General features: G+C 34.3%; 2 protein-coding genes across 7 annotated transcripts in view; both read right to left on the bottom strand.

The window, feature by feature from the left end:
* Window positions 1-30: 30 nt before the first annotated feature.
* LOC131846247 (hexosaminidase D-like) lies at window positions 31-13,743 on the bottom strand. 4 transcript variants are annotated; one of them, XM_059195509.1, is made up of 10 exons: window positions 13,690-13,743; window positions 10,518-10,700; window positions 9,830-10,027; window positions 8,880-9,066; window positions 8,019-8,173; window positions 6,629-6,741; window positions 4,245-4,345; window positions 3,682-3,799; window positions 3,327-3,413; window positions 31-1,768 (listed from the first exon to the last, which is right to left on the bottom strand). In XM_059195509.1, exons 2-10 carry the CDS (start codon window positions 10,578-10,580, stop codon window positions 1,585-1,587), a joined length of 1,206 nt encoding a protein of 401 aa, XP_059051492.1. In that variant the 5' UTR covers window positions 10,581-10,700; window positions 13,690-13,743; the 3' UTR covers window positions 31-1,584. The 4 variants fall into 4 exon arrangements, with proteins under 4 accessions (XP_059051492.1, XP_059051488.1, XP_059051490.1 ...); XM_059195505.1 differs by lacking the exon at window positions 13,690-13,743 and having other exon boundaries at window positions 10,518-10,794; XM_059195507.1 differs by lacking the exons at window positions 31-1,768; window positions 3,327-3,413; window positions 13,690-13,743 and having other exon boundaries at window positions 3,713-3,799; window positions 6,609-6,741; window positions 10,518-10,794.
* Window positions 13,744-15,477: 1,734 nt separating this feature from the next.
* LOC131846246 (monocarboxylate transporter 14-like) overlaps window positions 15,478-27,970 on the bottom strand; it is a 52,690-nt gene continuing 40,197 nt past the window's right edge. For all 3 annotated transcript variants that reach the window (XM_059195503.1, XM_059195502.1, XM_059195504.1), the window contains 5 exons: window positions 22,342-23,963; window positions 21,415-21,873; window positions 20,635-20,856; window positions 18,409-18,718; window positions 15,478-17,862 (listed from right to left, as the gene is read on the bottom strand). In XM_059195503.1, coding sequence (XP_059051486.1) covers window positions 17,672-17,862; window positions 18,409-18,718; window positions 20,635-20,856; window positions 21,415-21,873; window positions 22,342-23,574 — 2,415 coding nt within the window. In that variant the 5' untranslated portion in view covers window positions 23,575-23,963 and the 3' untranslated portion in view covers window positions 15,478-17,671. The remainder of the gene's footprint in view (window positions 17,863-18,408; window positions 18,719-20,634; window positions 20,857-21,414; window positions 21,874-22,341; window positions 23,964-27,970) is intronic.

Raw genomic sequence — 27,970 nt, 5'->3', positions numbered from 1 at the left:
ACCACTACCGTTGCCCTCAAACTAAAGTCTTATCCGTCAGGTGAGAGTTGGCCTTCAGCCGCTTCATGAGTCGTTCCGCGGGTTTGGAGTGCTATCTGCACTCGTCCCCTATCGACTGTATCGAGCTGTAAACGTCAGCTGTGGCCAACAGTATGAGAGCAATCCGAAAAAAGGCTATACACAAGAGTGCCACGTATATTATCACGTCCGTAGCCCCTTGCGTTGCCATTTCAGAGGAATAGGATGGTATGCCTCTGTACCCTGAAATTTCTCTGCCATATCTCATTCTTCAATAGACACAACGTTCTTAAATGTTGTATTTTTTATCTTTTTTATACTTTTCTTATACTATGACGGTGGCAAACAAGCATACAGCCCATCAGATAGTAATAGTTATAGATATAGTTTAATTAAGTACATTTTCTATGAGAAGAAGAATAAAGAGTAATTTAATGTCATAATTTTCTATTTTAATTGTTTATTATGCAAGATATATAGGTACAATAGCGTATCTATATCTAGTCCAGTGATTCTCTACCAATGTACCGCGTACTTTTGTGTGTAACGAAATTCTGAGAGTGTGTCGCCAAATTTTAGATATAGAAATATTAACTTGTAATGAATCCCTAAATAAACATACTGTTATTTGTGTAGTGCATATGATTTTATTTCGCACATATAAAACTTATTTTACGCAGTAAATAATCTTTAAACTTATGATTTTCGTTGTGTGACGTCAAATTTCGAAATCGTTAAAAGTGTGTCGTAATGAAACAAGGTTGAGAATCACTGGTCGAGACTACAGATGTTGAATATGTTAGACATAGATTATAGATAGACAAACTATGTTAAGAGTATGATTAAACAAGATTAATAGTAATAGAAGTATATTATTATAGTATCTTGATAATTCTTCTAAACTAAGGTAGACAGCTGAACTAGAGTTAAATATAAAGCAGCGCCCTAATCAAATGGCCCCGGAAGCGGGCGCGTGTAACCCCACACTACCAGAACTGAATAGGGCGCCCTAACAAAGAGATGGGGCCTCCCAATACCATCTACAGGGAGGACTAACACCGCCGGAGTCGCGGTAGAATGTGTGGTTTCTAGTGGGTAAGAATCCCACATCCCCTTGGGGAAGATTAGTAGTAATTTGGACTATAAATCCCATTGCTAGCAATGTACGATATCAGGTTGACCTCCACGCGGTTTCAGGAAGCATCATGATAAATTCCTGATGAATTTGTCACTGCCGGACTGACCACTGACCGGACCTCATGTTCATTTTATCATCCTACACTGGTGCCCCGCCGTTTAGTTCAGGTGCTAGGGTTACTGGTGCCCGCGGTTCAGTGTTGACCGTTACCGCAGGAGGGATCATCATTCTATTCTCATAAAAAAATTCCAACATTGCAGGAAGCGAGTTAATACTTTGTTACCGGTGTTTCCTTTACCGGAGACTCAGTCAGAAGTATAACTGACACAAATTTTTGTGCCAGATATAATCTCATGATCTCTTGGTAACCCGCTAAAGCACAACGCTCCCAAAAGAAACTTTCGTTGATGGAATAAAAGATGGCATGATTATGTGGGACAAACAGACGCAGGAGCTATGCACCTTTGGTGAGCGGTCGCCAACAGTCTCGTCAGCTCGTTGGCAGTTGGCGCCAGATTCGTTTCAATCCACTCCTGGACAGTTCTCGGTCCAAAAAAGTTTACGAGTTGAGCTATCATATCGTTATTGATTTGTAGTATTTCTGTAAGTAATCTGTAAATACATAAATAGAAGCATAGAATAAATAGAACAGAATAGAAAAATCATTATTCAAAATAAATTTAACATTAAACACTTTTATATAGTAATTTTTTTTTCATCCGCCGCTCATTTGGAATGCTGTCTCAACACAATACGAACGAACAAGAAATTTGCGTGTTGCTTTTTTAAAGAATTATTGTATATAAACATTTTTACATTAAAATATGTGATCACAAACTCCAACTAGTACTAATTCATTAAAGTCATTAGGTTAAATACACAATCAACTGGTTGAAAGTAAATCACTCGTAGTGATTATATTAACATGGAGTCCAGGGTCTCGACTCTACGCGCACAACGGCCTAAATTAGAAGCTAATATAGAGAAGTTAAGATTTTATATTTTATGTTTCAGTGAGTAGTTATGTTTGATGTTTATTTATATATGGTAGTATGTCGTAAATGTTTACTCTGTGTTATCCGCATATATGTATGTGTATATTATTATTATTTTATTATATTTATTATATATGTATAGGAAAACCAGCGTTGTGGCACCCCGTCACGACATATGCGCGCGAAACCTATTTGTCACTGTAATTATTAATATAAAAATAAATTAAAATTTAAAAATTATTTTTTGTAAAATAAACCATTTATTTAAATAGAGTCCATATATTACATAAATAAATGCATTAACTCGAGTGTTTACATATAATATGCATAGCAGTTCACCACTGATTGTCGAGGGTTCGATTCCTCGCACGGTACAAACATTTATATTAATGAGTATAATTGTTTATATCAATGTGGGTTTTTCTATGTATAATATGTACATATTTACAAAAAAAAATGTATCTATGTATTTATATCAGTTATCTAGTACCCATAACACAAGCTTTGTTTTAGCTTGGGACTAGATGGCGCTGTGTGAATAGTACTGAGTTAATATTATTATTAAATTATTATATATATAATCCATGATAAAATGACTTCTTGTATTTTAGATGGATTGATATAGTTATGTAACGCCATAGAATTCATCCATTTTTAAAGAAAAAATAAAACAAATTTTACTGACATATATGAAATTGTCTTTAAAAATTAAAATTAATATTAAAAAAAATCAACAACAAATCATTATAATACGTCATGTTCCTCCTTTCTCATTGGAAGAGCCTATGTCGAGGGATTCCAGTTTTGTACATTACATCAGATATAATAAAATTTAGATTACATTGCTTCATTGGACAACTGGATCATCAATTTTCGAATAATATGCATGTTATTTTAACGGCCTCGGTGTCCTAGCAGTTCACCACTGATTGTCGAGGGTTCGATTCCGCGCACGGTAAAAACATTTATATTAATGAGTATAATTGTTTATATCAATGTCTCGGTTTTTTCTATGTATAATACGTATATATTTACAAAAAAATGTATCTAAGTATTTATATCAGTTGTCTAGTACCCATAACACAAGCTCTGCTTAGCTTGGGACTAGATGGCGCAGTGTGAATAGTAACGAGTTAATATTATTATTTGAAATTAAGTAGTGAATAGTTACATACATGTTAGCTCTAAATATGACTTCTTGTATTTTAGATGGATTGATATAGTTATGTTCAAGTTGCCAAGAATTCATCCATGTTTCTATACTGAAAAGAATAAAATAAATTACTATTAAATTCCTACCTTAAAAATAAAAAATAATATAAAAAAAAAATCACTCAAAATATAAGTGTCATGTTGACATTAATTGGGCCATTATTCCTTAATGTTGTTCATCAGAAACGTATATAAAATACTTAGAGAGTCACATTGCTTCATTGCTAGCAACGAGGCCTCGAGGTCCCAGTAGTAATATTCGCCTATTCCTCGTTTTGTGAGTTGTCCAAGTTACAGAAATACATATGAAATACTTACACACTATCTCGTAGGTATTCCCGACATCGCTCTCTCACGGAGTCGAAGTGTCGTATGAGCAGCGCCAGCTGTTCCCCCGGCCATTGGTCTGATGGTAGCGTCTCGCTTATCAGAAGTCCTGGAACAAACGAATGTGTTTAAAAGTTATCATTTGTTTTACCTCTTTCAAATTCAAATTCAAAAATCATTTATTCATGTAGGACATTTTAGCCGCTTATGAACTTGAACCATTTAGGCAGTGCACGCAACAGAAGCCTTCCAATATGAATAATTTTCCTCGTATTTGCAACATTTTCTCTATTGCCTCGCTTCTATTGATCGTAGTGCAATGTTATATAGCTTAAAGCCTTCATCGACAAATGGACTATTCAACACAAAAATAATTTTTCAATTCGAACCAGTAGTCCCTGAGATTAGCGCGTCGAAACAAACAAACTCTTCAGCTTTATAATATTAGTATAGATATAGGTATATAATTACGTTTACTTTTGTACCACATACACTGTCCCAGAGAACTGAGGAGTCATGTCTCCATACATTGTAATGATGACAAGATTTCTTACCATTAGGAATGTCACAAGTCTTGCACAACACTTTGAGGCAGCTCGCCAGACTGGGCAGAGACACAGGCAGCAACTCGCATAAAGTTGCATAATGATCATACCTGTAAGATAAATTATTCTATTTGAATATCACCCCAACAAATTAAGGTTCCACTTGGAAAAGAACTTCTGGCCACGATATACGTTATACTTATGTATAATAAAAGTGATAACAACCCGTCCCGGCTTCGCTCAGATCCATTACAAATCTTTGAATTTCTCCGCTTATTCTATACTATAACAGGCATGTATTATAAACCTTCCTCTTGAATCTCTAAATGTATATAACTCAAAGGTGACTGACATAGTGATCTATCAACACACAGCTCAAACCACTGGACGGATCGGGCTGAAATTTGACATGCAGGTGGTATTATGACGTAGACATCCGCTAAGAAAAGATTTTGATAAATTCCACCCTCAAGAGGATAAAATAAGGGATGCAAGTTTGTATGAAACTTTGTCAATTTTAAACCGATCGGGCTGAGACTTTGCATGCATAAAGCTACTATGACGTAGGCATCCTCTAATAAAGGATTTTGATAAATTCCACCGCTAAGGGGATAAATTAACGCGAGCGAAGCCGCGGTCAAAAGCTAGTCATTGCCGCCGCCGCCGCTGTCATGAACAGTCATGTCATGTGTCATGTCATGGACAGCGGCGGCGACTTTGTTTTATACTATAAGAAATAGCAGTTAACGTAGTGGTCGATACATTCGCTAAAACATTGTAAAAAAGTACTCCTCAACTATTAGACAATATGTAACTGTTTGACCTAAACAAATTATTAAAAAAACAATAAAAATTAATTAAATTAATTTCTGCCGTCCACATTACATATATGATACTGTAACTAACAGGGTCCATAGATTTCCACGCGGTTCCCCTGGAATACATCGTAATAAATTCTTGGTGAATTTGTCACGATGGGCTAACTGATCTGACCTCATGCTCATCTTATTTTCCTCCACTGGTGCCTCGCCATCGTAAACGCAGTTAAACATGTTAGCGCAGGCGGGTGCAAAATTGAAATATAGTTTATATCGTCAAATACAACTATTCTATTTCTTGTTTTGGAAACTATTTTAGCTTCTTTTAGTTTCTTAAACTACTGTACAAACTTACAATTATATATTTAGAGTCATGAACCAAGTGATTAGTAGGATATCTAATAATAATCTATAAGACAAGCTTTATGTATATATACATATATTATATATATACGAATATACACACACTAGCTATTACCCGCAACTTCACCTGCTTTTACCTAAAATATAACCTATCTTTCGTCACGTTTAATTTCTTTCGATATCCATTTATTTCTTTAAAAAAATAAATAATTAACCCTGAACAATTAACACAGCGCCATCTAATCCCACGGTAAGCAGAGCTTGTGTTACGAGTACTAGACAACTGATATAAATATTTAGATTTTTTTGTTGTAAATACATATATTATATACATACAATACATCCAGACGGATGCAAACAATTATGTTGAAGGATATGAGAAGGCCCGCGCGCTTTTTCTCTTTATCTACATTTATATGCTCATTCTTTCCTGCGTGAAAGAGCGTTAGTGAAAAGGCAGCTAATAACCCCATTTCTAGTAATACCATGTCAGTATGATCTCCACGTGGTTCCCCCTGGAATCCATTGAGGTTAATTTCTGATGAATTCACTACGAAGGGCTAATTGACCTGACTTCATGCTCAACTAACATCCTACACTGGTGCCCCCCTAGTGTAAACCGTTAGCATAGATGGTTGGTCACGATATACTCCCTAATTTAATTTAAAAATGAATCTATATTTCTGTAATCATGTACAAGCATTTGAAAAGAAGACTTGAGTTTCTTGTCAATTCTCAGCTCGATAGCACTCCGAACTGACGGTAGATTTGACATATCATAAGAGTTTGTAATAAACCTACATGAATAAAGATATTTTATTAAACAAGCTATTTCTGCTATTTTATTGAGAGTGGTCAGTGCGCCCATGACACACGCACTGGCCACTCTCAATAAAATAGCAGAAACAACGGACTTGTTTGTGTGTAGTCTGTGTGAATTCACAAAAACAACATTGTATGTTATATGTTATGTTAACGAACATGTATAATATAGAATTAGATACACTATTGTATTGGGCTTAGGCCTGTAATAATAGTTGTGTAAGTAAATAAATAAATAAATAAATAAAATTTTATTTTATGATTCCATCATAATACACTGAAAAAAAAGAGTCCGAGAGCAAGAGAGAGTATTGAAGAATAGACAGACAGACGCTCAGCTTTTATAATATTAGTCAATCTAAGCAATCACCTGGTTCATAACGTATGTACCTCGACCAACCAGTTAGAAATATCCCTCCAAACTTAACGGTGGGTGAATGAGTTTGGATGACTTTGATCCAGGCCTCTTGGTTACTTACATATCGGCTCACTGGCGCCACCATCTGAAAAGTAGGGCATTACATTCAAATTCAAAATTCAAAATATCTTTATCATGTAGGTCTATAACAGACTCTTATGATATGTCAAATCTACCGTCAGTTCGGAATGATTTCGAGATGAGAAGAACTGACAAGAAACTCAGCTCGTATTCTTTTCAAATAAATGTTGTACGTACATGTTTACAATAATACAGATTAATTTATAAATTCAAATTTGGGAGAACAAAATGACCACCAGCATATGCTATTGCAAAAGCAAAAAAATCTAATCAGTGTTCGTAACCCGAACAGACCAGACCTCACAAGCAGCACCCGTTCACGAGTGTGACGGATGTACTCACATTGTATTAATTCACAGTGCTGCCTGGGGAATTTGTCACGATGGGCTAACTGACCTGGGACTAGTATTTCGTCTTTCGTTTCGTTACGCGATAATCGGCAGTAATTTTCGTGGTAGACCTACTGACCTCATGCTCATCTTATCATCCTCCACCGGTGTCCCGCCAGCGTAAACAGTTAGCGCAGGGTGCACCATTCCATAATCATCCAATAGAAAAAAAAATCACAATGTTGGGGGGGAAAGGGAATTGTTAGTAATGTGGATTTCTGATATTTTTTTAAAGGATGATAATGTAATGGTGCACCCGCCTGCGCTAACGGGGTGCCAGTGGAGGATGATAAGATGAGCATGAGGTCAGTTCAGTTAGCCCATCGTGACAAATACACCAGGAATTTATCAAGATGGTTTCATCATCAGTCCACGTTACTAACAATCCCCTTCACCTCTGATTTATGATATTATTGCTAACCATGTCAGGTTGACCCTCCACGCGGAAACCATCTTGATAAATTCTTGGTGAATTTATCACGATGGGCTAACTGATCTGACCTCATGCTCATCTTATCATCCTCCACTGGCACCCCGCCAGCGTAAACCGTTAGCGCAGGCGGGTGCACCATTACATTATCATCCTTTAAAAAAATATCAGAAATCCACATTACTAACAATTCCCTTTCCCCCCCAACATTGTGATTTTTTTTCTATTGGATGATTATGGAATGGTGCACCCTGCGCTAACTGTTTATGCTGGCGGGACACCGGTGGAGGATGATAAGATGAGCATGAGGTCATGCGCATCTTATCATATTCCACTGGTGCCCCGCCTGCGTAAACAGTTCATCATCCATATTCATCTAATAGAAAAAAAATCACAATGGTAATGACCTCCACGCAGTTCCCCCTGGAATCCATCGTGATAAATTTGTCACGAATTTATTACCTTATTACTACCACTTGCGCCCTTGTATGCCGACGCGGCCCACACCTGTGAGAACAGCTGACTGTACATGCTCCATATCATTGGACTTAAGTAGAAACTCTCCAACGGGTTGTAATCCCAGACGACTGGTTCTACAAGCTCGCCTAATTGGTATGCTGCAAATTTTGAAACATATAGTCTTAATAAAAAGTTTTGTCATATATCGCAGTTAAAAAATAAGAGTTAACAGTAGAACAGTGAAAATTTAGAGTTTTATGCATTTTTAATGTGTAGAAAAAAAATAATTAAAAATATAGTAAAAATTTTGGGTGGGTTAATCTTATCACTTACGGTTAGGGGTATATAAAGTAGATAACCACTATATAAACAAACAAATATAAAATTTCATCAAAATTTGTTAAGCCGATTCGAAGAAGTATGGAACTACTACCACTGTGCACGCAACCACTGTTACGAGATATTTTTATATATATCTAATATTAAAATAAACAACAAATTAACAATCCGCTTACCTATTAGGTCAATATACTAAAATTAGAAAAAAATTAGGTCTAGCACTATATGCATCGTCCTAAAAGTTATTGTAACAAATATTGATTATAACTTTGTATTAATTAAAGTAATTATTAATAACGTTAGAATGAGTCTTAACAAACATAAAAAAATAATAGCAACTTAATATTACAAAATACTTACATTTCAAAGTATTAAGCGGTAGATTACAAAAAAATTATTATGATTGTTCAAAAGTGCTTGAATTAAGTTTATTTGAATTCTATTATATTCTATTCTATTAACAGAAATTAATAATATGAGTTACTATATATTACAAATGACGATGATATATTACAAAACACTTACACTTCAAAGTATCGAAGTCCACAGGTCTCAACATGTCGTCCCAGATAAGCACAGTCAGATCTGGTCGTCTTTGCTTCAAATATGTCGCGACACTTTGTATGTGATCCAGGTACAGGCATTCCTTCAGTTTATAGTCTCTTGTAGCAATCCTTGTTTCACAGTCTAGACATTTGGCTAAATGCCACGCCTGGAAACAATAGTAATAATAATAATATGACGGCCTCGGTGATCTAGCGGTTTAACACACCAATTTTACTTCCAATGACGAGGAATGAACCTGCGACCATCGGAAGTAAGCAGTCTAAACCGCTACACCACCAAGGCCGTCTAATACGAATATGTGTACCAAGTGTCCGTATAATTATAAAAAAAAATTGTTACTGGAATTTTCAATATTGAATATGTTTGAAATATACACAATATAACTATTGGGGGGAATATTTATACTGTGTGTCCCTACAAATTATAGTAACAATAATAATAATTCAGGGCAATTCACACAGCACCATCTAGTCCCACGCCAAGCAGAGCTTATTATGAATAGAATAGAATATAGAATGGAATAGATGAGCCATGAGCACAGAGATACTCTTCCTGTTATTTATTATTCTTCTTTAAAAATTGTTTACTGTTCTTATATTGCGACACGTGTTCCGCCTCCGAAGAGTCATCAGGTGTTAAATAAAGTTCGGATATAGCTGACTGGAGTGTAGACTCAAGAACGGTCGTAATTTGATCGCCATCATAACGATAGTAAAGTTTCCACACCGAATGTTTGTGGTCTCACACATGCTATTTGTAGAGGAATTAAACAAAATTATATAAATCCATTAAGTAGTGAAATGGACTTCCGCAAAATACACCTATTTCGATTAAATAATAATGAAAATGTAGCAACAAAACTAGCATGTTTTATTGGATCTTCAAGGGTATAAAACCGAGATGATCACCTCATCAGCTCCAATATGCAAGTACTTCGCATCAGGTTGCACTTGCAATGCTTGATCCAGCATCATACGAACTACACTCTGAGCTTCAGGGTTCGATGGACAAAGTACGGACGGTGATTGAGGCACCTCCCTCAGCCTCTCGTAAACTGGATGTTTCAGCACAAACTCCATATGGCCAATTGTTTGAATTAATTGTATCTGTGGCAAATGAAAATATCGTTTTTATAGTTACATTAACCCCAAGACTATTCACACAGCGCCATCTAGTCCCTAATCAAAGCTTGTGTATAAAAGTAATAAAATATATATATATTTTTTTTTAATAATAAAATTCACCTCATTACAACTCATACTCAACCTCAACCTCAACCACAACACACAGCACCATCTAGTCCCAAGCTTAGCAAAGTTTGTGTTCTGAGTACTATACAACTGATACAAATACTTTATTTTATAAATACATACATAATATAGAAAACACCCAGATAAACTCATAAATACCAATGCTTGTACAGTGTGAGGAAATCGAACCCGTGACATCCGCTGTGTGATGGACCGATATAATACAGAGGACATCTAATATGGTATACAATATATAACAATTGTCTATGTACACCTATATATAAAAGAAAAAAAATATGACTATACAAAAATATTTAAATATAGATTATTTCTATAATATACTTACTACTTCCAATCCGTTATTTTTAGCAAATTTCAGTATATGCTTCACATCATCCATTGTATACATGTCATCTCCATTGTAATTACTCAAGCTGCCAATTTCGATCAACTGTCCGATGTATGGAAATGTATCTTCCCATTCTATGAGGATGGCTGTAGCACCCCATGACTTTGCTTTTAGTAGCACCTGAAATAACATATTATTGTGGAAGGGGATTATTAGTACTGAGACCTTGTTGCTAGTATCACAACATGATGTCAGGTTCATAATGTCAGGTTAATGATGTCAGGTTCATGGTGTCTGTATATATGCAATAATAACCATTAGGGGGGAAAGGTATTGATAATAATATGAATTAACCTAACAATGTACCATAACAGGTTGACTTCAACATGGTTTTCCTTGGAAACCATAGAGATAAATTGGTGAATTTGGCATAATAGGCTAACTGACCTGTCCTCATTTTCACCTATCATCCTCCACTGGGCGCCCGCGTAAATCCTTAGCACAGATCATTCCATTATCATCCATATACAGCCTTGGCCAAAAGTATTAGGCACCCTACATTTTACTAAAAATAATAATTAAAAACAACTTATACTTTTTGAATTGATTTATTACCATTAAATTACACAAAAAAGAATAAAAAAAACTTAAAATCTAGTCGGTTCTTCTTTAGATTTCATTACTGCACTAATTCTAGCTGGCATGCTGCGTACAAGCATAGTGCAATCCTCCCTTATAATGGCATGCCATTCTTGTACTAACCCATTTTTAATGCCGTTTTCTATGTAGTACTATGCTCTTTAATCTTGCGCTTCAAAATGCTCCAAAGATGCTCAATTGGGTTCAAATCTGGGGGCTGTGCTAGCCCATGCTACAAGACAATGTTGTTTTCAGTAAACCAATATATCAAAGTCGCTGACTTAGGACAAGGTACATTGTTTTGCTAGAATATAACTCCGTCTAAGTTGGTATCGCCGAAAATACTCGTTTGCGAAGGTATAAGCGCAGTTTCAAGCACTTTTATGTACTTTTCGCTGTTCTTATGACCTTCACAAACAAACATTTCGTCAACCCCTTGAGCATCCAATCAGCTCCAGATCATTCCGCTGCCTCCTCCGTGCTTTACCGTCGGTACAACGCAATCTGAATGGTATTCTTCGCCCACACGTCGCTTCACGAAGGTCACACCTGGCGTTCCAAATATCTGTTGAAAAAAGAAAATAAAGAGTTTTTTTAAACTACCCTAACTTTTATTATTTCAGTAAAATAAATAGCTGACAATGATTATTAATAACAAAAGCAGTAAAATTTACTTACTTCAAAGTTATATTCGTCAGACCACACCACATTGGCCCAATCTTCCTCACTAAAATGTCAATGCCGTAGAGCCAATTCAAGCCGTTTTCTTTTGTTAGCTTCTGAAAGCCAGAGCTTCTTCCTGGCTTTGTATCCTTTTAAGCCCGTTTCTTGAAGTCGTCTTCTGGTGGTCCGAGCACTTATTGGCTTTCCAGCCTCTTCGGACAAAGCAGCAGCAAGGTTTGATGATGTTTTCTCCCGATCTTTCATAGATTCGCGTATTAATTTTCTATCCTCATGCTTCGAAGTCACACGTTTTCTGCCTGTTTTTGGATTATTAGCATGACTGCCAGCCTGAGCAAACCGTTTGATGGCAAATTGCACGGCGAATCGCGAACATTTCACTAACTTAGTAATTTCTTTTTGCGACTTCCCCTGTTCATGGAGAAGATATATTTTTACTAGATTTTCCAAACTAATTTCACTTATTTTCGGTATTTTTAAGTAAATTAGGCGTCAATTTAATCACTGAGTTAGATATAAAAACTTGTTTACTAGTTAGAGTCTTGAATACAAGTGACCAAACATTGACTAATAATAATGCAAAAAATCGAATCCTTTCTTTTCAGTCACCAGGTGTTTTATGACCATCAAAAATAGAGGTTTGCTTTTCTAGGAAGGTATTTGTGACCCCGATATGCCATCTAAGATAAGCATTTATTCATTGTTCAATTGGTAAACATGAATTGTGCATTTTTCAATAATAGTAAAAATAATATTAATAATAGTTAATTAATAATAGTAACTAATACTTTTGGCCAAGGCTGTATATACATATAATTTTGTGTACTTTCAATAAATTCACATGTTTGTATCAATAAATGGGACTAAGATCGAGGACTAATGTAATATCACCTCTTATCCTATCTAATTTTATTGCCTGATCACACTCTACAGCTGAAACACAGCTTAAAAAGCAAGCTTGATTGTTGATATATTTTTTACAGCAGTCAAATCTACTATGAACTGTTATGGTGCATGGCTAAATGTAACATGTCAAGTGATATGAAAGACAAACTTCCAACATACCATAGATTCACCATGCGGGAGCTGAGTCCATCATGTGACATAGAAGGAAACTCTGAGTAGTCCCTGAGACTTATGACCCAGTACACGAAAATATTTTAATTCAACTTTTGTTGACTTTTCCTAGTTTTACTCTTTGTTATAATTTTAATAAGAGTATCCTGATACTAATGACCCAGTACACAAAAATATTTTAATTCAACTTTTGTTGACTTTTCCTAGTTTTACTTTTTGCTATAATTTTAATAAGAGTATCCTGATACTAATGACCCAGTACACGAAAATATTTTAACTCAACTTTTGTTGACTTTTCCTAGTTTTACTTTTTGCTATAATTTTAATAAGAGTATCCTGATACTAATGACCCAGTACACGAAAATATTTTAATTCAACTTTTGTTGACTTTTCCTAGTTTTACTTTTTGCTATAATTTTAATAAGAGTATCCTGATACTAATGACCCACTACACAAAAACTTTTTAATTCAACTTTCGTTGACTTTTGCTAGTTTTACTTTTTGCTATAATTTTAATAAGAGTATCCTGAGACTTATGACCCAGTACACTAAAATATTTTAATTCAACTTTTGTTGACTTTACCTAGTTTTACTTTTTGCTATAATTTTAATAAGAGTACCCATTTATTTATTTAAAGTCTTTATATTGACAGTAAACTTAATGTTATTCTTGTTTATTTCTGTTTCACTGCCTCAGTTTGTTAGCTTATATATGTATAGGAGACCTAAGGTGTAGGATGAAAGTATCCATTATAAATATATAAATATTTACCTCTTGTAGATATGGTATTTTAGGTGGAGCTCCTTTCAAATCCAAATGCACAATCCTGTAATAGAATATCAGTAACAATAAATAAATAACCCTGAACTATTAACACAGCGCCATCTAGTCCTATGGTAATCAGAGCTTGTGCTACGAGTACTAGACAACTGATACAAATACTTAAATACATATATATTTTTTTATAAATACATACATAATATACATAAAAAACGCCCAGAGCAATATAAAAAATTATACTCATGAATTGTTTGCACCATGTGAGGAATTGAACCTGCAATCATTGGAAGTAAAGTGGTGTGCTAAACTGCAAGACCACAGAGACCATCAATAAAAATGCCCCAAGATTGGCATGTGTATACATGCCAATCTTGTATAGGCTTATATAGTACTACTATATACAACTATAATTGTATAATTATAGTAGTAATCTTATATTTTTTTAATAAAATACCATGCATGTTACATGCAGAAAACATAGTGAATTAATTTTTAAAATCTGGTTCAACATTTTTGTGTTGTAGGTTACAAACAAATAATCTAATTGTAATTACGTAAACGAGATATGAGCTCCCTATTATAATTTACGCTCCCGGTTGTATAACTGTTTACAATTCAAAACAGTGTTTATTTTCTTAGTAAAAATCCGTGAAATTAAAAAAAGTCTACTAATTTCTCTTCATATTTTTAATTTAACAATATTATTTTCAACCAGTCAGATTTACATATTAACTGTACCTATAGGTAAGAGAATCTATTTGAGTATTTAAATTTTGTATTTTTAGCAATTCATTTAATAAACACTTTTATACGAACCTCTGCATTTTAATAATATAAACTACCACTTTAATCGATCAGTAATAAAATAAAAATTACTGTGTAGTTCTATTGAACACTTCAATATCAATAATTTATTTAAACTGAGAATGGTAATGTAATAAATAAATGAAAATCGATTATCAATATCAAACTATTGAATTTTTTTTATTTTGTTTTTAAATCACACTCAATACAAGTCGATATCAGATTCACAATCAAATTGTCATTCTGACTGTATAACTGTCAGACTGACAGTATGTTGTCAGTCAAGCACTGAGCCAATGATCACTTGGAACAAATGTAACTTACCACCACTACCATACCACTCACAGCAAGTGTTTTAAAAAGTTATGGCTTAAGACTAGACTGGTAAAAAGAATTGTGATCGCATCCAACCGTAAATACCAAACAGTAGTTTTTCTCCCAACGTACACTGGAGAAGTGGCTTACTTCAGTTATATGCCGCCTCCGACTAGGACATAAATTGTACTCTCAAATTCCTTTCTAAAATCAGAGTTCGTGACCAATCTCTCTGTGAATGTAGCCTAGATAAAGGGACATTGGAGCACATATTTTTTACGACCTCAATCAAACAATGTCGTTTGGGTTTCAAATCGGAGTACTAAACCACAAGAAAGAGGGGGGAAGGGGATTGTTAGTAATGTGGATTGATAACCCCATTACTAGCAATGTACCATGTCAGGTCGACCTCCACGCGGTTCCCCCTGGAAACCATCATGTTAAATTCCTGGTGAATTTGCATGATGGGCTAACTGACCTGACCTCATGTTCATCTTATCATCCTCCACTGGTGCCCCGCCAGCGTAAACCGTTAGCGCAGGCGGGTGCACCATTCCATTATCAACCCTCAAAATAAACCACAAGAAAGAAATGTTCCTTTTTACTAAGTGGGTACCTAAGTGTTATTGTAAAAATAAAAACAAACTTTTTACAAAGCAAACTTTATTCAGTAGTTTAAAGGCACGTACATAAAATTATATGTATTACCTTGACACAAAATAGGCAGGTAAGTAGATTCATTCAACAAACTTAGTTTCTACAATACTTTGAAGATATCATTACAAAAATAAATTCATCTCATTACGCTATTATCTATCGGTGTTTCAAATGGCAAGTATATATTTATTTACCATTGATATGCAGTTAGGATACAGTCAAATTACCTATATTATCACTCGTTACCAAACTCTTGTATTAGCTACTTACACAGATAAATTATCTAACCTCGAAATACCTATTCACATTTTCTCTATATGCACATATTTTAGCACTCTTGTAACTGACAATTAAATTTATTTTTATTACGAAAAAAATAATAACCCAGGAAAATTCACATAGTGCCATTATTGTTTTTATAAATACATATATAATAATATACAGAAAACACCCAAAACAATACAAACAATCATACTCATAGATATAAATGCTTGCACCATGCAAGGAATAGAATCCGCTACCATCGGATATACATCGGACATACGGATATTGTGGTCTACAAATGCCGTGTAGAAAGTATTTTTTCCATATTCATATCTATCAAGCTAACTACATATTATAAATATGAAATTGAATTTGTTGATATCGTCTTAGGGTCACAACGGTTCTACCAATCATCATAAAACTTGGAATGCACGTAATATTTGCCAAGGACAAGGAAATTAGGCTACGTTTCGTTCAAGTTAATCAATAATGCCGATCACGCGGGTCAAGTGGCGGCTAATAAATATTTATAATTAATTTGAAATTAATCATAGGTAGGCAAGCAAGCACCAAACTAGATGTACTATATATTTTGTTGATTTGAATATATATTTATTATAAAAGACAGACAAAGAAAAAAAGAAACTATATTAATATTGATTTAGTGAATAGGTATTCCTAAGGACAGAACGATTCATTTATATTTCATACGTAGTCTCGACATATTTCAAACGCTACCATTAATAATATTAATTAAAGTCATAAAACTTATTTCTAAATGTCAATACAATGTAATACCCTCCTTAGGAGGCTATAAATAAATACTAAAATAACTAAACTAAATTCACGCGAATCAAATGTATCTAATCTAATACATGAATTATAAAATAAACCGGTTAGGACCGGATACAAGTGGTTATATATGAGTAAAAACTTTTAGAAATGGACAGAACACAATTTTGTTTTTTTAAACAACTTACGACAATATTTCTAGGCCAATGCATACTTATATACCAATGATTTTAAAGATCTATAAAAAAAAAAACATTAAAAGGTCGACAACACCTCGCACATCACAAAAACTTTAAAAGGTATAAATAACTCTATCACCATTTTTATTAATACATAATTCTCATAAAGGATAATTAAATAAATATGTCTACAAAATCTCTTAAATAAACATACTGTCACAACGTTTATTGTTATCTCTTCTAATTTTATTTCAAAAACACATATATGAAATGTGACATAACATTGTACCTACGTACAATAAATTTCATACAATTAGATCATCAAATCAAATATAGTCAAAGTCATCATATAAGACACTATTTTAATATTGAATTACGCTAAGTCGCTGTAATTTTTGCAATCATTTTGTTTAAATTTTCTATCTAAAAACTTTATTCCAAAATGTAGTAGTCTTTGCATAATTTGTTAATAATAAATATTCCTGAAATTATTCATTTAAAAAGATTTTATTTAATGATAGAACAAAAAATACTATAATAATTATATCTGTGGGTGCCATATAATCATATGCATCACAGATTATATCTTGATTAAAATTCCCAATATGTCACAATATGATTTATCGCAGTTGACAGTCATAAGAGTGGCATGGTAGGTATCACGTACCTTCCATTGAGATACTTGTTTATATATAGCTGAATTCGTTAAATCCCAAGCAATATCAATTGTATTATCTGTTATAAGTATTTTGAATAAATTAATTAAAAAATAATATTTGAATTATAATCTGAAATATTTTATTTTGTATAATTGATTATTAAAAACAAATACTACATCACTTACATCAAGGGTCTCCAAACATTGAAGTCTTAGAGCTACAATGATTTTTCTAGTATGTTCCAAGGGTCGAAACATTTTTTATTTTTCTGCCAAAGATGTTAAATGAAGTATAGAATATAAGTTAGTGAGCTATAATAATCCTAACACTTGGGTCCGGGTCGCTGGCGACGTCTTTAGCGAGCGGTGCGTTACCACACATACGGAAGTTCTTCGTGTACGGTATCACACCGACTAATAGACCAGATATTACCACCCAGATGCCAGCTACGTAGAACGCGGCGTCCCAATAACCGGTAGCGTCCCGAAGTGCACCTGAAAAAAAAACAAATTTAAATTAATATTTAAAAATAGAATATTATTATATTCTATTTTTAAATAATTATATTCTATTTATTATATTTGCACCGCCAACAATTATTCTCTGCACTAATTATGATGGACTGATAGAAAATTCCGTATGGGGTAAATCTGCTTAATGTTCCATTATGTATAGAACTGTGTGAATTATATAAATAAATAGGAAATTCTTTATTCAAATAAACTTAAATTTATACGTTTTTGAACAGTCATACTTTAGTAACATTTCAAGGCAACTCACACAGCGTTATCCCAAGCTAAGCAGAGCATGTATTGTGGGTACTAGACAACTGATATAAATACATTTTTTTTTTTAAACACCCAGATCGATACAAACAATCATATCAGCTTGCATAGACAATGTCAATTAAAGGTAGGTTTCCAAAAGTAATTTCAACATACTGGACCCATAAAAATTCTTCTTAGCTTGAGAGTAGACGCTTGCTGATAGAGAGGGCCTGTGTAAATTATCGCAAGTTATAATCATTGTGATATACTCACCAGCCATAGGTGGTCCAATTAAATGCCCCACACCCTGGCTGAGCAGCACCAGACCGTACGCCATCGTGAAGCGCTCCAATGCAATCAGTTCCACCAGGATACTTGGGGTGTAAGAGTAGGAACTGGAGAACATAAGGCCGAACATAACCGCGTTCACAGCTAATACGTAGAAACTATGAGGCTGCCGCGCATCCAGTAGTCCAATCAGTATAGGAAAGAGAATTATGTTGACACCACAAATTACCAAGCACAGTGCGTAAGTTTTGGTAATGTTCACCCACGGCAAATCGCCTATCCAACCAAGGCCCACCTGAAATCAATAGAGTTATTGTTTATTCAAATAAATTTTAAGCAATATTGTAAACTAGATTCAGTCAAGAATGGTCAGAAACTCGCTGGTTGCTCTTTGGAACATCTTATATATAAAATTCTCGTGTCACAAGTTTCGTGTTTATACTCCTCCGAAACACATAGAATCAGATTATGATGAAATTTTATATGTATACTAGCTTTTGCCCGCGGCTTCGCTCGCGTTAATTTAGGGGTGCAATTTATCAAAATCCTTTCTTAGGGGATGCCTACGTCATAGTAGCTTTATACATGTAAAGTGTCAGCCTGATCGGTTTAAAATTGACAAAGTTTCATACAAACTTTCATTCCCTATTTTATCCCCTTGGGGGTAGAATTAATCAAAATCCTTTCTTAGCGGATGCCTACGTCATAATATCTACCTGCATGCCAAATTTCAGCCCGATCCGTCCAGTGGTTTGGGCTGTGCGTTGATAGATCACTACGTCAGTCACCTTTGACTTATATAATTTAGATTCAATAGGTCAGAGAAAATTTGTTAAACAATATTCTTATTTTTTTATTGTGTTTATTAAAATACATACAACAGACTCCTAAACTACTGTACCAATTGTAAATTTGAATTGCACATTGTGTGCAATTTGATCCGACTTGAAAGTTAGGATAGCTTACATCTCAATTTATAGTCGCAATATTATTTTACTCAAGAACCTCAGCCGCAGTAACGCGTGGCGATCGGCTAGTCAATATATAAGTATAAAACAAAGTCATTGTCGCTGTCTGTCCCTATATATGCTTAAATCTTTAAAACTACGCAACGAATTTTGAAGCGAGTGTTTTTTAATAGATAGATTGATTCAAGAGGAAGGTTTATATATATGTACATATAATCGTCGACTGTGCAAATACGAATTCTCAAGTATTTTGGTCACATTAGCCGGAACGAACACTGTATGGAGCGGGTAATTATCCAAGGTTCGGTTGAAGGCAGACGTTCTCGGGGTCGATCACCAACGAGATGGACTGACATATGAACATACATAAGAACGGCTACACAGCAGTCCATGGTACAATGTTCTCGTGCAGCCAAAAACCGTACCAGGTGGAGACAAATTGTAAGGAGCTCTTTCGCCAAGGACCACAACGATACCATATCACAAAATATACCATCATGAAAGCCACGACCACTCTGCCAAGAGTGAACGACTGAAGAAGAAGAACATATAATACATGTACGTCCGTGCGAAGCCAGGGCGAGTAGTTAGTTTATAATAAAAAGAATGGCTTTAAAAGCTTAATCTACTTATATCAGCTATTTATTAACTGGGATACTATCACCTGTGCTATCACAAAGTTAGTTATCCATGTTCCCTCATTAGAATGGGATCTGTTCCCATTATTTTTCTGAGAACTCTTATCAGTGTTGTTTTAGTGCTAAAAATTAATTCAACATGAAGGTTATCAGAGTTGGCCGTAATTTGTATGGACACTTGTAAGAGTTGAAAAATGTAATATCATTATAGGTTACAATTACAACTGTGTTACAAATAGAAATAGAAATAGAAATAATCTTTATTTAAATAAGCCTTTTGTAAAACATTTTTATTGTACTTTATCTGTGCCCAATAAAAAGTTATTATTATTATCAGTGTATTATTATTATTATTGTTTCTTTCCCTTTTTCACAGCAAATCTGGTAATTAGTACCGAGGATTAATTAGTATTATTATTAATATATAATTTTTTATAATAAATAAAGTTTTGTCCATTATTAACAGGTATTAATTACGTTGTGTGCAGCCAACAAAATATTTTAATATTTAAATTAGCCCATTGATTAAAAAGGTCGCTCACACCTGTTTTATAATATTATAGAATCACATATCAATAATTAAAAAACGAAATATGAATACTTACAATCCCAATAATACTGGCAACACCAAACAGCGAAAGCATCCACGAGCCATCAGCCTTGGCGTATCCATTCATTTGCATGAATGCGGAGATATAAAAGTACGGCACGATGAACCAGATGAATAATATTAGAGTAGATATATTCATCATGAGGAAGTGGAACTCGGTGAACATGTTGAAATCAAAAGTCTTGATTATCATATTCAGTAAGCGTCTTCGCCATGTCTGAAACAAAAAAAAACATATAGACAATCATTGCTAACACGAAAGGAAAGAGAATCGAGTGCCGTAAATACTAAAAAAAAAAAAGCAATATGATAAATTTATAGCAATTTATCATATAAAGGGTTTAACATTCTTTAGGGTAAAATTTTTATGTCATATTTATTTATATTTAATCAATATTCTAAAAAATAAGTTTCTAGCTTTTAGCTTTTAAAATGGAGATACTTCCATAGAACCATTCATTTCTTTCATCACTTACAAACGTTTTTTCGAATTAAAAAGTTGCCTGTATCTTTTCTCAGGGTCTAGATCTGTATAACAAATTTCATGTAAATCGGTTGATTAGTTTTGGCTTGAAATCGAGACATACATCGATAGACAGATAGAGTTACTTCGTATTTATATTATTAGTAACGATTAATATAATAAGAAGTGACAGAGGCACTTAAATTTTATAAATCGCAATATTTTATAATAAACTGTTTAATAATATGTATCTGTGTTAATTTTGATAAAGCAGACTAAAATAGAATAGTCGTAAAATAGCAAATCTGTTACCTTTTCTTCCTGATCTTCCATTGACCACATAGAATTTTTATAAATATCCGGACACGACGATGCACGCAGCTTATATTTTGCAATATTCATCATAGCGCCTCGATGCATTATAGAATTTCTGTGGACCCTTAAATCCCTCAGATAATGGTGATCGGTATAAAGCTGTCTCGTAAACCAATCCTGTCTCGAGCAGGCTGTTTCCTTGTTCTCCGGAATGGGCTGAAGAAGTTTCTCTCTTACTTTCTCTAATTTCTTTTCAAAGTCTTTCTTGTCTTTTTTATTCAGTTTCAATTTCATTGACATTGTTACTGGATTACCTTTAGAAGCTTCAGAAGGTGCCTCGATAGGTAGCTTCTGTTCTGAATTGCTTCTTAAAGCTAATAAAGATGGGTAGTTTTGTAACACTACGTTATACAGACGTTTGTTTGATGTAATTAGATCTAATACTTCAGCTGGAACCTGACAATGGAAAAAGTTGATATTAGATATGTCATATCATAACATCAATGAACGCAAGTAAATACTAGGATGTAAAAAAGCCTTGTTAATGAATTCTACACGTACTTGTAAACGTACATTGCTGCTTACATTTATGTTATAGATATTTTCTGAGATATTTATTGTTCTGTACATATAGACAATGATTACGTAGGTTTTTTTGGCATTGGGCAAATCATATAAAAGTTACGTATAGAATTAAAAACGTTAAAATATTATATTTATACAGAATTGATATAAGTATTTGCAAAGGTGCTCAAAGAGTGACTGAAACTCAAGTACTTTAGGCAGTAAGGAAAATTCAACATCAACAGTAAGAAACAAGAAGTTAATGGGCTATATGCTGGTGACACAGCGAGAAACTGTTAGGCTAAATAATATATTTTGTATAAAGTCAATTTATACATAACTAAAGAGAAATATAGTTACCTTTTCACTCTGTCGCAAGTACGTTGGTAAATTGATGACAGAACTAACTTTCTGCTGTGACATATCTGTATTTCTTTTAGTTGCTGCTTCCAGATTCTCTTGTTGAGCAATCGAAGTAATAAGGTCTGTTAGAATATATTCAGGAGTTTTACCACTTTTCATTAGTGTCTTTAATTCCTCAACACCAGGATACATAGATTCCCCACCGCCAGACTTCGCTGATATAGAAACGGAACTAGATGCTTTCTTTGCTTGATTCAATTTTCTCTGTTTCTTTTGTTCTAAGATTAACCACTCAGGGTCTCTCATAACAGCACCACAAACACACACATTAAGTACAGTACCAGCGAGGAGTAATAAGGCACCTCTCCATCCATATTCATCTAATAGATAAGTAGTAAGAGGGGAATATACAAAAGTTCCAAATCCAACTCCACATGATCCTAATCCCACAGCTAAATTACGTCTCTTTTCAAACCAATAAGCTATGGAAACTACGGCTGTAACGTATAGGAGGCCCATACCAACACCAGCCATGAGTCCGTAAGTAACACATAAGACTTCAACAGAATTACTATAAGATGCAGCCACAAAACCAATTGTAGATGCCACTCCGCCTAGAATCGTCATATACTTGCATCCATATCGATCTACTAGCGCACTCATAATAGGCCCTAATATGAGGGGAACGGAAATAAACAAACTGCCAATAAGAGAAGTTTTTGCTTCACTCTGGTCAAAATATTCAACGAATTTTTTGTGCATCAACCCATAAGAAAATGCCAGTCCATCTGCTACAGTAGCAATTAAGAAAGATGCGGCTACGACCACCCATCCCCATCCACCATCTGGTATCTGGGGGGCTTGTTCCGGGGGCGGCTTACTGGAACAAATACTGTCACCATCTCCCAATCCCAAAAATTTGACTCCATCATTATTCGAGATCGCATCATCATCACTTTTCTGGTTTTTCTGATAACTTACACTGAGACTATCTTTAGTCTGTTCAGTGTCCGTTTTCATAGAATTGACTTTGTTGAGATCATTTTTAGGTTTATCTATATCTCTTACGCCATATCTTTCATCTTTTTCTGCGTCTATATACTTAAGGTCATTCACTTTGCTAAGGAGTGGAGACGTAGTCTTCTCCTCTTCAGACGGTACTTTGTGTTCATATTTGATTGATTTCTCTTTACCTGGAACTCCATTTGAGTAGGCTCTTTGAGAGTCCATTAGTCGCTTATGGGACTTTTAAAATAACACGCTTCCGGTTACGTACTGCGGGGAAGCTCTAAATAAATCTTCAAAAGACAACGAACTACCAAATGTGAATATACAATGGCTTCTACGTTGACGAAATAATGAATTCTCTAGACCAATGTCTTAATCTTGGATCTCTCGCAGAATAGCGACAGGGTTTCTTAGATATACAGAGTTTTTTGGTGCAAATATTGTAACTTGTCGAGTACATCAAGGACCGGCTAGTCCTCGATCTCACAGTTTTAAATTCTTCACTTTCGTTTAATCTCTTACTGCGGAGTGCTATCGTATTCCTTCTTGACATGTAGATTTAAAGTTTTGCGACAATCATTTCAATATTGCTGCAAACGCTGCTCTTAATTCTGTAACAAAAAGAAAAATAAATATAAATATCTACATTTTAACTAAAATATTTGGTATTCCTATTATCTTTTTTAATTCTAGAATATATACTTTTTCTTGATTACACGTAAATTTAATTAAATGTTTGCATTATAATTAGTAGGGCAATAAATAATATAAGAAGTTGAACCCATGTCAACGAGTTTTAGAAATGATGTTTATTTATTTGTAGTACGTGAGCCAGCAACCAGGCAAGGTGACCACTTTCCTGCCAATCCAAAACTTTTAAGATTATTAAGACAGAATATTTAGGTTCGGATAGTGAGTCGAGGAGCAATAAATATGTATAATATAGGTAGTGCATAAGATCTATTTTTAACAAAAACATTTTTTGGCGAGGGTCTTGCTCCTTAATCATATCAAAACTATCTTAACCGTATCATAAGGTCCTAGAGCAAAAATTTACGAAAATGATTTCGCCTCCCGTAAACTTCTAAAAAGAAATCGGTAATCTTTCAAGACTAACGTTTTTGCCTACGTTAAGCTCAAGCAAATGACTAATCTAATTTTAATAAATTTTATAAACCCAACTGCATGTCATTACATACAAATTGATTGCTAATCGAGAACAGCAAAAAACGAAACGGCTCTTAAAAACCTATGACAAAAACAACAAAGATATTCTGTTTTTGTTAATCAGAAGTTCACGGAGAAGTGAACATAAGTGGCATACAATGTATAATAGTTTACTTAAAGGCAAACATTAATTGCTTTGTACACAAATTGTGACAATGTCATAGATAATGTCAGTAGGAACAATATGTGGGTAACTACTTGAGTTATCAGTAGTTTCTTTTACAAATACTATTAAAATTAAGATAACGTCAGGTCGTTAGTGGGAGTAGAAATTGTAGTCTTATTACATACTTGTGCTCAGGACTTCGTACGTGTTAATTTATGAACTGCCATTTATTGGTGGTAATCAAAAGATCAATAATAAAGTATCTACACCACGTCATCTATAATTTGATTAAAAAAATAATTATAAGATGGGCAGGTGGTATATCGTAAATTTTCAGAAAATTAATTATTTTCCCAGCATTGAGAAGGGTATTCCTCTCATATTTTGGTCAGCATGTATCATCATTGCCTTGCTTTTATCCCATTATTTGGGCTCGGAGCAGTATGTCATTCTCTTCCACTGATCTCCATCGGCCGTAATATTTGTGCATACTCTCCTTTTATTCCTATCATCTTTGACACAATCCATCCATCTTTTTTTAGAGCGTCCTCTCTCTTTCCATCCATCCACGTTCATATGTACACTTTCCTTAAAACATCATCCTCGTCCCTCCTTACATGACACGGCCATGCCCATATTTAACAACATAATAATATTCTGTGATTTCATTGTAATTCCCCCAGCCTATTTTATACGAAACCTTAATACACAAAGGAACAGTTTTGCCTCGTCACGATTTTCTATTTTTTTACTTCATTTAATTACTAATCGGACTCAACCGAGGTGAGTTCGGATATTAATTTTGGGAATTTTTATGTATTAACATCAAATGTTACTTTGAAATGATGTACCTTTCAACCTCCGTCCAGTTCAAACGGGAAACAAAATTACGACGGCCTGAGCCAAGTTTCGAACCCCTAGAGGTGTCCTAGACTAAAACTAAACTCGTTTCCATCAGGCGGGAGTTGGACTTTCATTCGCTCCGCATAAGCCCTTCCACGTGTTTGGAGTACCAAGTACCATCTGCACTCGCCCCCTACCGTACAGTGAAGCTGTAAAGCCCAGTAGCTAACAGCATTAGAGTAGTACGAAAAACAAAAACCTTTCAAACCGTTTCCATTTTTTTTTTCAAGCCGTTTTAATGATTCATAATTTACTTTGCTCATAACAAAGTCTGCACTCTCTCTACATAAACTCTTTATAGTACCTACAACCGAGGATAGCAATTAAGCATACGCTCCGTCTTATTTGTAATAAGAACAAGTTTAATGACTGCGGGACGCGCCTGAAAAGTGATTTACTCAAACATTAACCTCCCTGAAGATTAATGGAAATTATAAATAGATGAGGCCATTCCCCATTTTTTGTCCTCGAATGTTGCCTTGACACAATAGCGAAGCGTAACGGAAGATAGTAATGGTTTTAGTAGATTTTATTTGCATAAAATATACTTTATTCACGCCTTCATAACGTTGGAAGTATTTCATGTATTATACCTAACTTAAGAAATTATAACACTAAAAGCATGTATGATACATAAAAGCTTTAAACATAGTTTTGTTAGTTATACCCATCGCTGATTCGATTCCTCGCACATTACAAACATTTGTATTCATAAGAATAATAACCTCAGGACAATTCAGACAGCGCTATCTATTCCCAAACTAAGCGTCTTGTGTTCGATACATAAAATGTGTACATAGAAAACAATCAGATTGATACAAGTACTTTTTTGTAAATACGGTATGTATTTACAAAATAAAATGAATTTATCAGTAGTCTAGTACCCATAAGACAAACTCTGTTTAGCTTGGGACTAGATGGCGCTATGTAAATTGGCCTTGGTTATTATTTTTATTATTTTATATTTTAAAATTATTTCTGTTCTCTGCTCTCTGCTCTCTTTCTTTATTTGCACTCTAATTGAAGCGTTCTTACTCAACGGTCCGTGTAATTTTCATATAATTTCAAAAAGGGGTATAAAAATGTTGGTCCCCGTGATAAAATTATAATGTAGCATAAGATTTATAGCCATTTGCTAGTAGCAGAATCGAGTTTTACATGCCGCACCTTTCTTAGATCAAACAGCCTTGACTCTGGTCATCGACCAGTAGTAGGTCGCAGGTTCGCATTAGTGCGATCGTTACATTACTGAGAAGTATCACTAGACATATATATGCTTCTTAAATTTTCATAAGAATCGGTCAAGGCGTCGGAGGAGTTTTGTTACATTCATTTCTTTTAACGACAATTATATATATGATAGATAGATAGATAATTCATTTATTACCAACATAACACATCAAATTACAAAAAATATACAAAATAAGAAATAAAAAATGACATACAAAGTTGGCAATAGGAGCTGCCTCAGCTGTTGCTGATATAAGTACAACCTCAATGAGGTGCACCTATATAGGGCTGGTTTCCAAGCAGCCCCTATTACTCATTAAAAAAAAACCTAACATAACCTTATTTATTAACAAGCTGTGCCCGCAACCTCGCGCAGCGCACGCAATGGAAGCCCGCATATACGAATATTTTCCCGTTTTTGCAATATTTTCCACTAATGCTTCGCTTCTATTGGTCGTAGCGTAATGTTATATAGCTTAAAGCCTTCCTCGACGAATGGGCTATGCAACTCAAAACGAATTTCTCTATTCGAACCAGTAGTTCCTGAGATTAGTGCCTTCAAACACTTCAGCTTTATAATATTAGTGTAGATTAACTATATACACATATATATAAATTTATGATATTTAAGACAAGAAGAAATTTGAAAACATATGAAAAAAAAAACGTACATTTTTCTTTGTTGAACCACATATAAGATAATATTTACATAGTTGAACTCATGAAAGCGGTAACAATAAAAAAATCCCCGTATGACTCCATTGATATGGTAGACGCGAATCGATCAAATGTATCTAATTGGCAATAGATTGTCCATATCTAATCGTGAATGGTATTGCAGTTGTAAGCCGTATAGATAAGCGAGTGCACTAACCGGAGAATGTCTTGGAAACAATAGATGTATAGATTTCTTCCCTATCTTTCTAATATTATGAATGTGGAAGCTTGTAAGTGTGGATGAATGGATGGATGATGGATGGTTGTTTATAATTATTTGACGCCACAACTACTGAACCGATTTAAATGTAATTTCGTACAAAGATAGTCTAGAACCTGATAAAGGACATAGGTTATTTTTTAGTGTGAAAGAAGGGTCGTCAGGTGATGAGGGGGGAGATGGAAGATTGTATGGAAATATCATTAGCTAAAATA

This window comes from Achroia grisella, unplaced genomic scaffold, assembly GCF_030625045.1.
Source record: "Achroia grisella isolate CSIRO2021 unplaced genomic scaffold, CSIRO_AGI_Agris_v1 utg509, whole genome shotgun sequence".
Lineage (NCBI taxonomy): Eukaryota > Metazoa > Arthropoda > Insecta > Lepidoptera > Pyralidae > Achroia > Achroia grisella.
The sequence above is the reverse complement of the archived record's forward strand: the minus strand, read 5'-3'. Positions and strand labels throughout refer to the sequence as shown.

Bases quoted from the DNA above. Each gene is read 5' to 3' on its own strand.
- LOC131846247 (XM_059195505.1), bottom strand. From the start codon at position 10,781: ATGAACCTGACATCATGTTGTGATACTAGCAACAAGGTCTCAGTACTA. The intron at 10,028-10,517 runs GTAAGTATATTA...CATTTGCCACAG, and splicing joins AAAATAACGGATTGGAAGTA to ATACAATTAATTCAAACAAT. The intron at 3,800-4,244 runs GTAAGAAATCTT...CGTTTGTTCCAG, and splicing joins GACTTGTGACATTCCTAATG to GACTTCTGATAAGCGAGACG.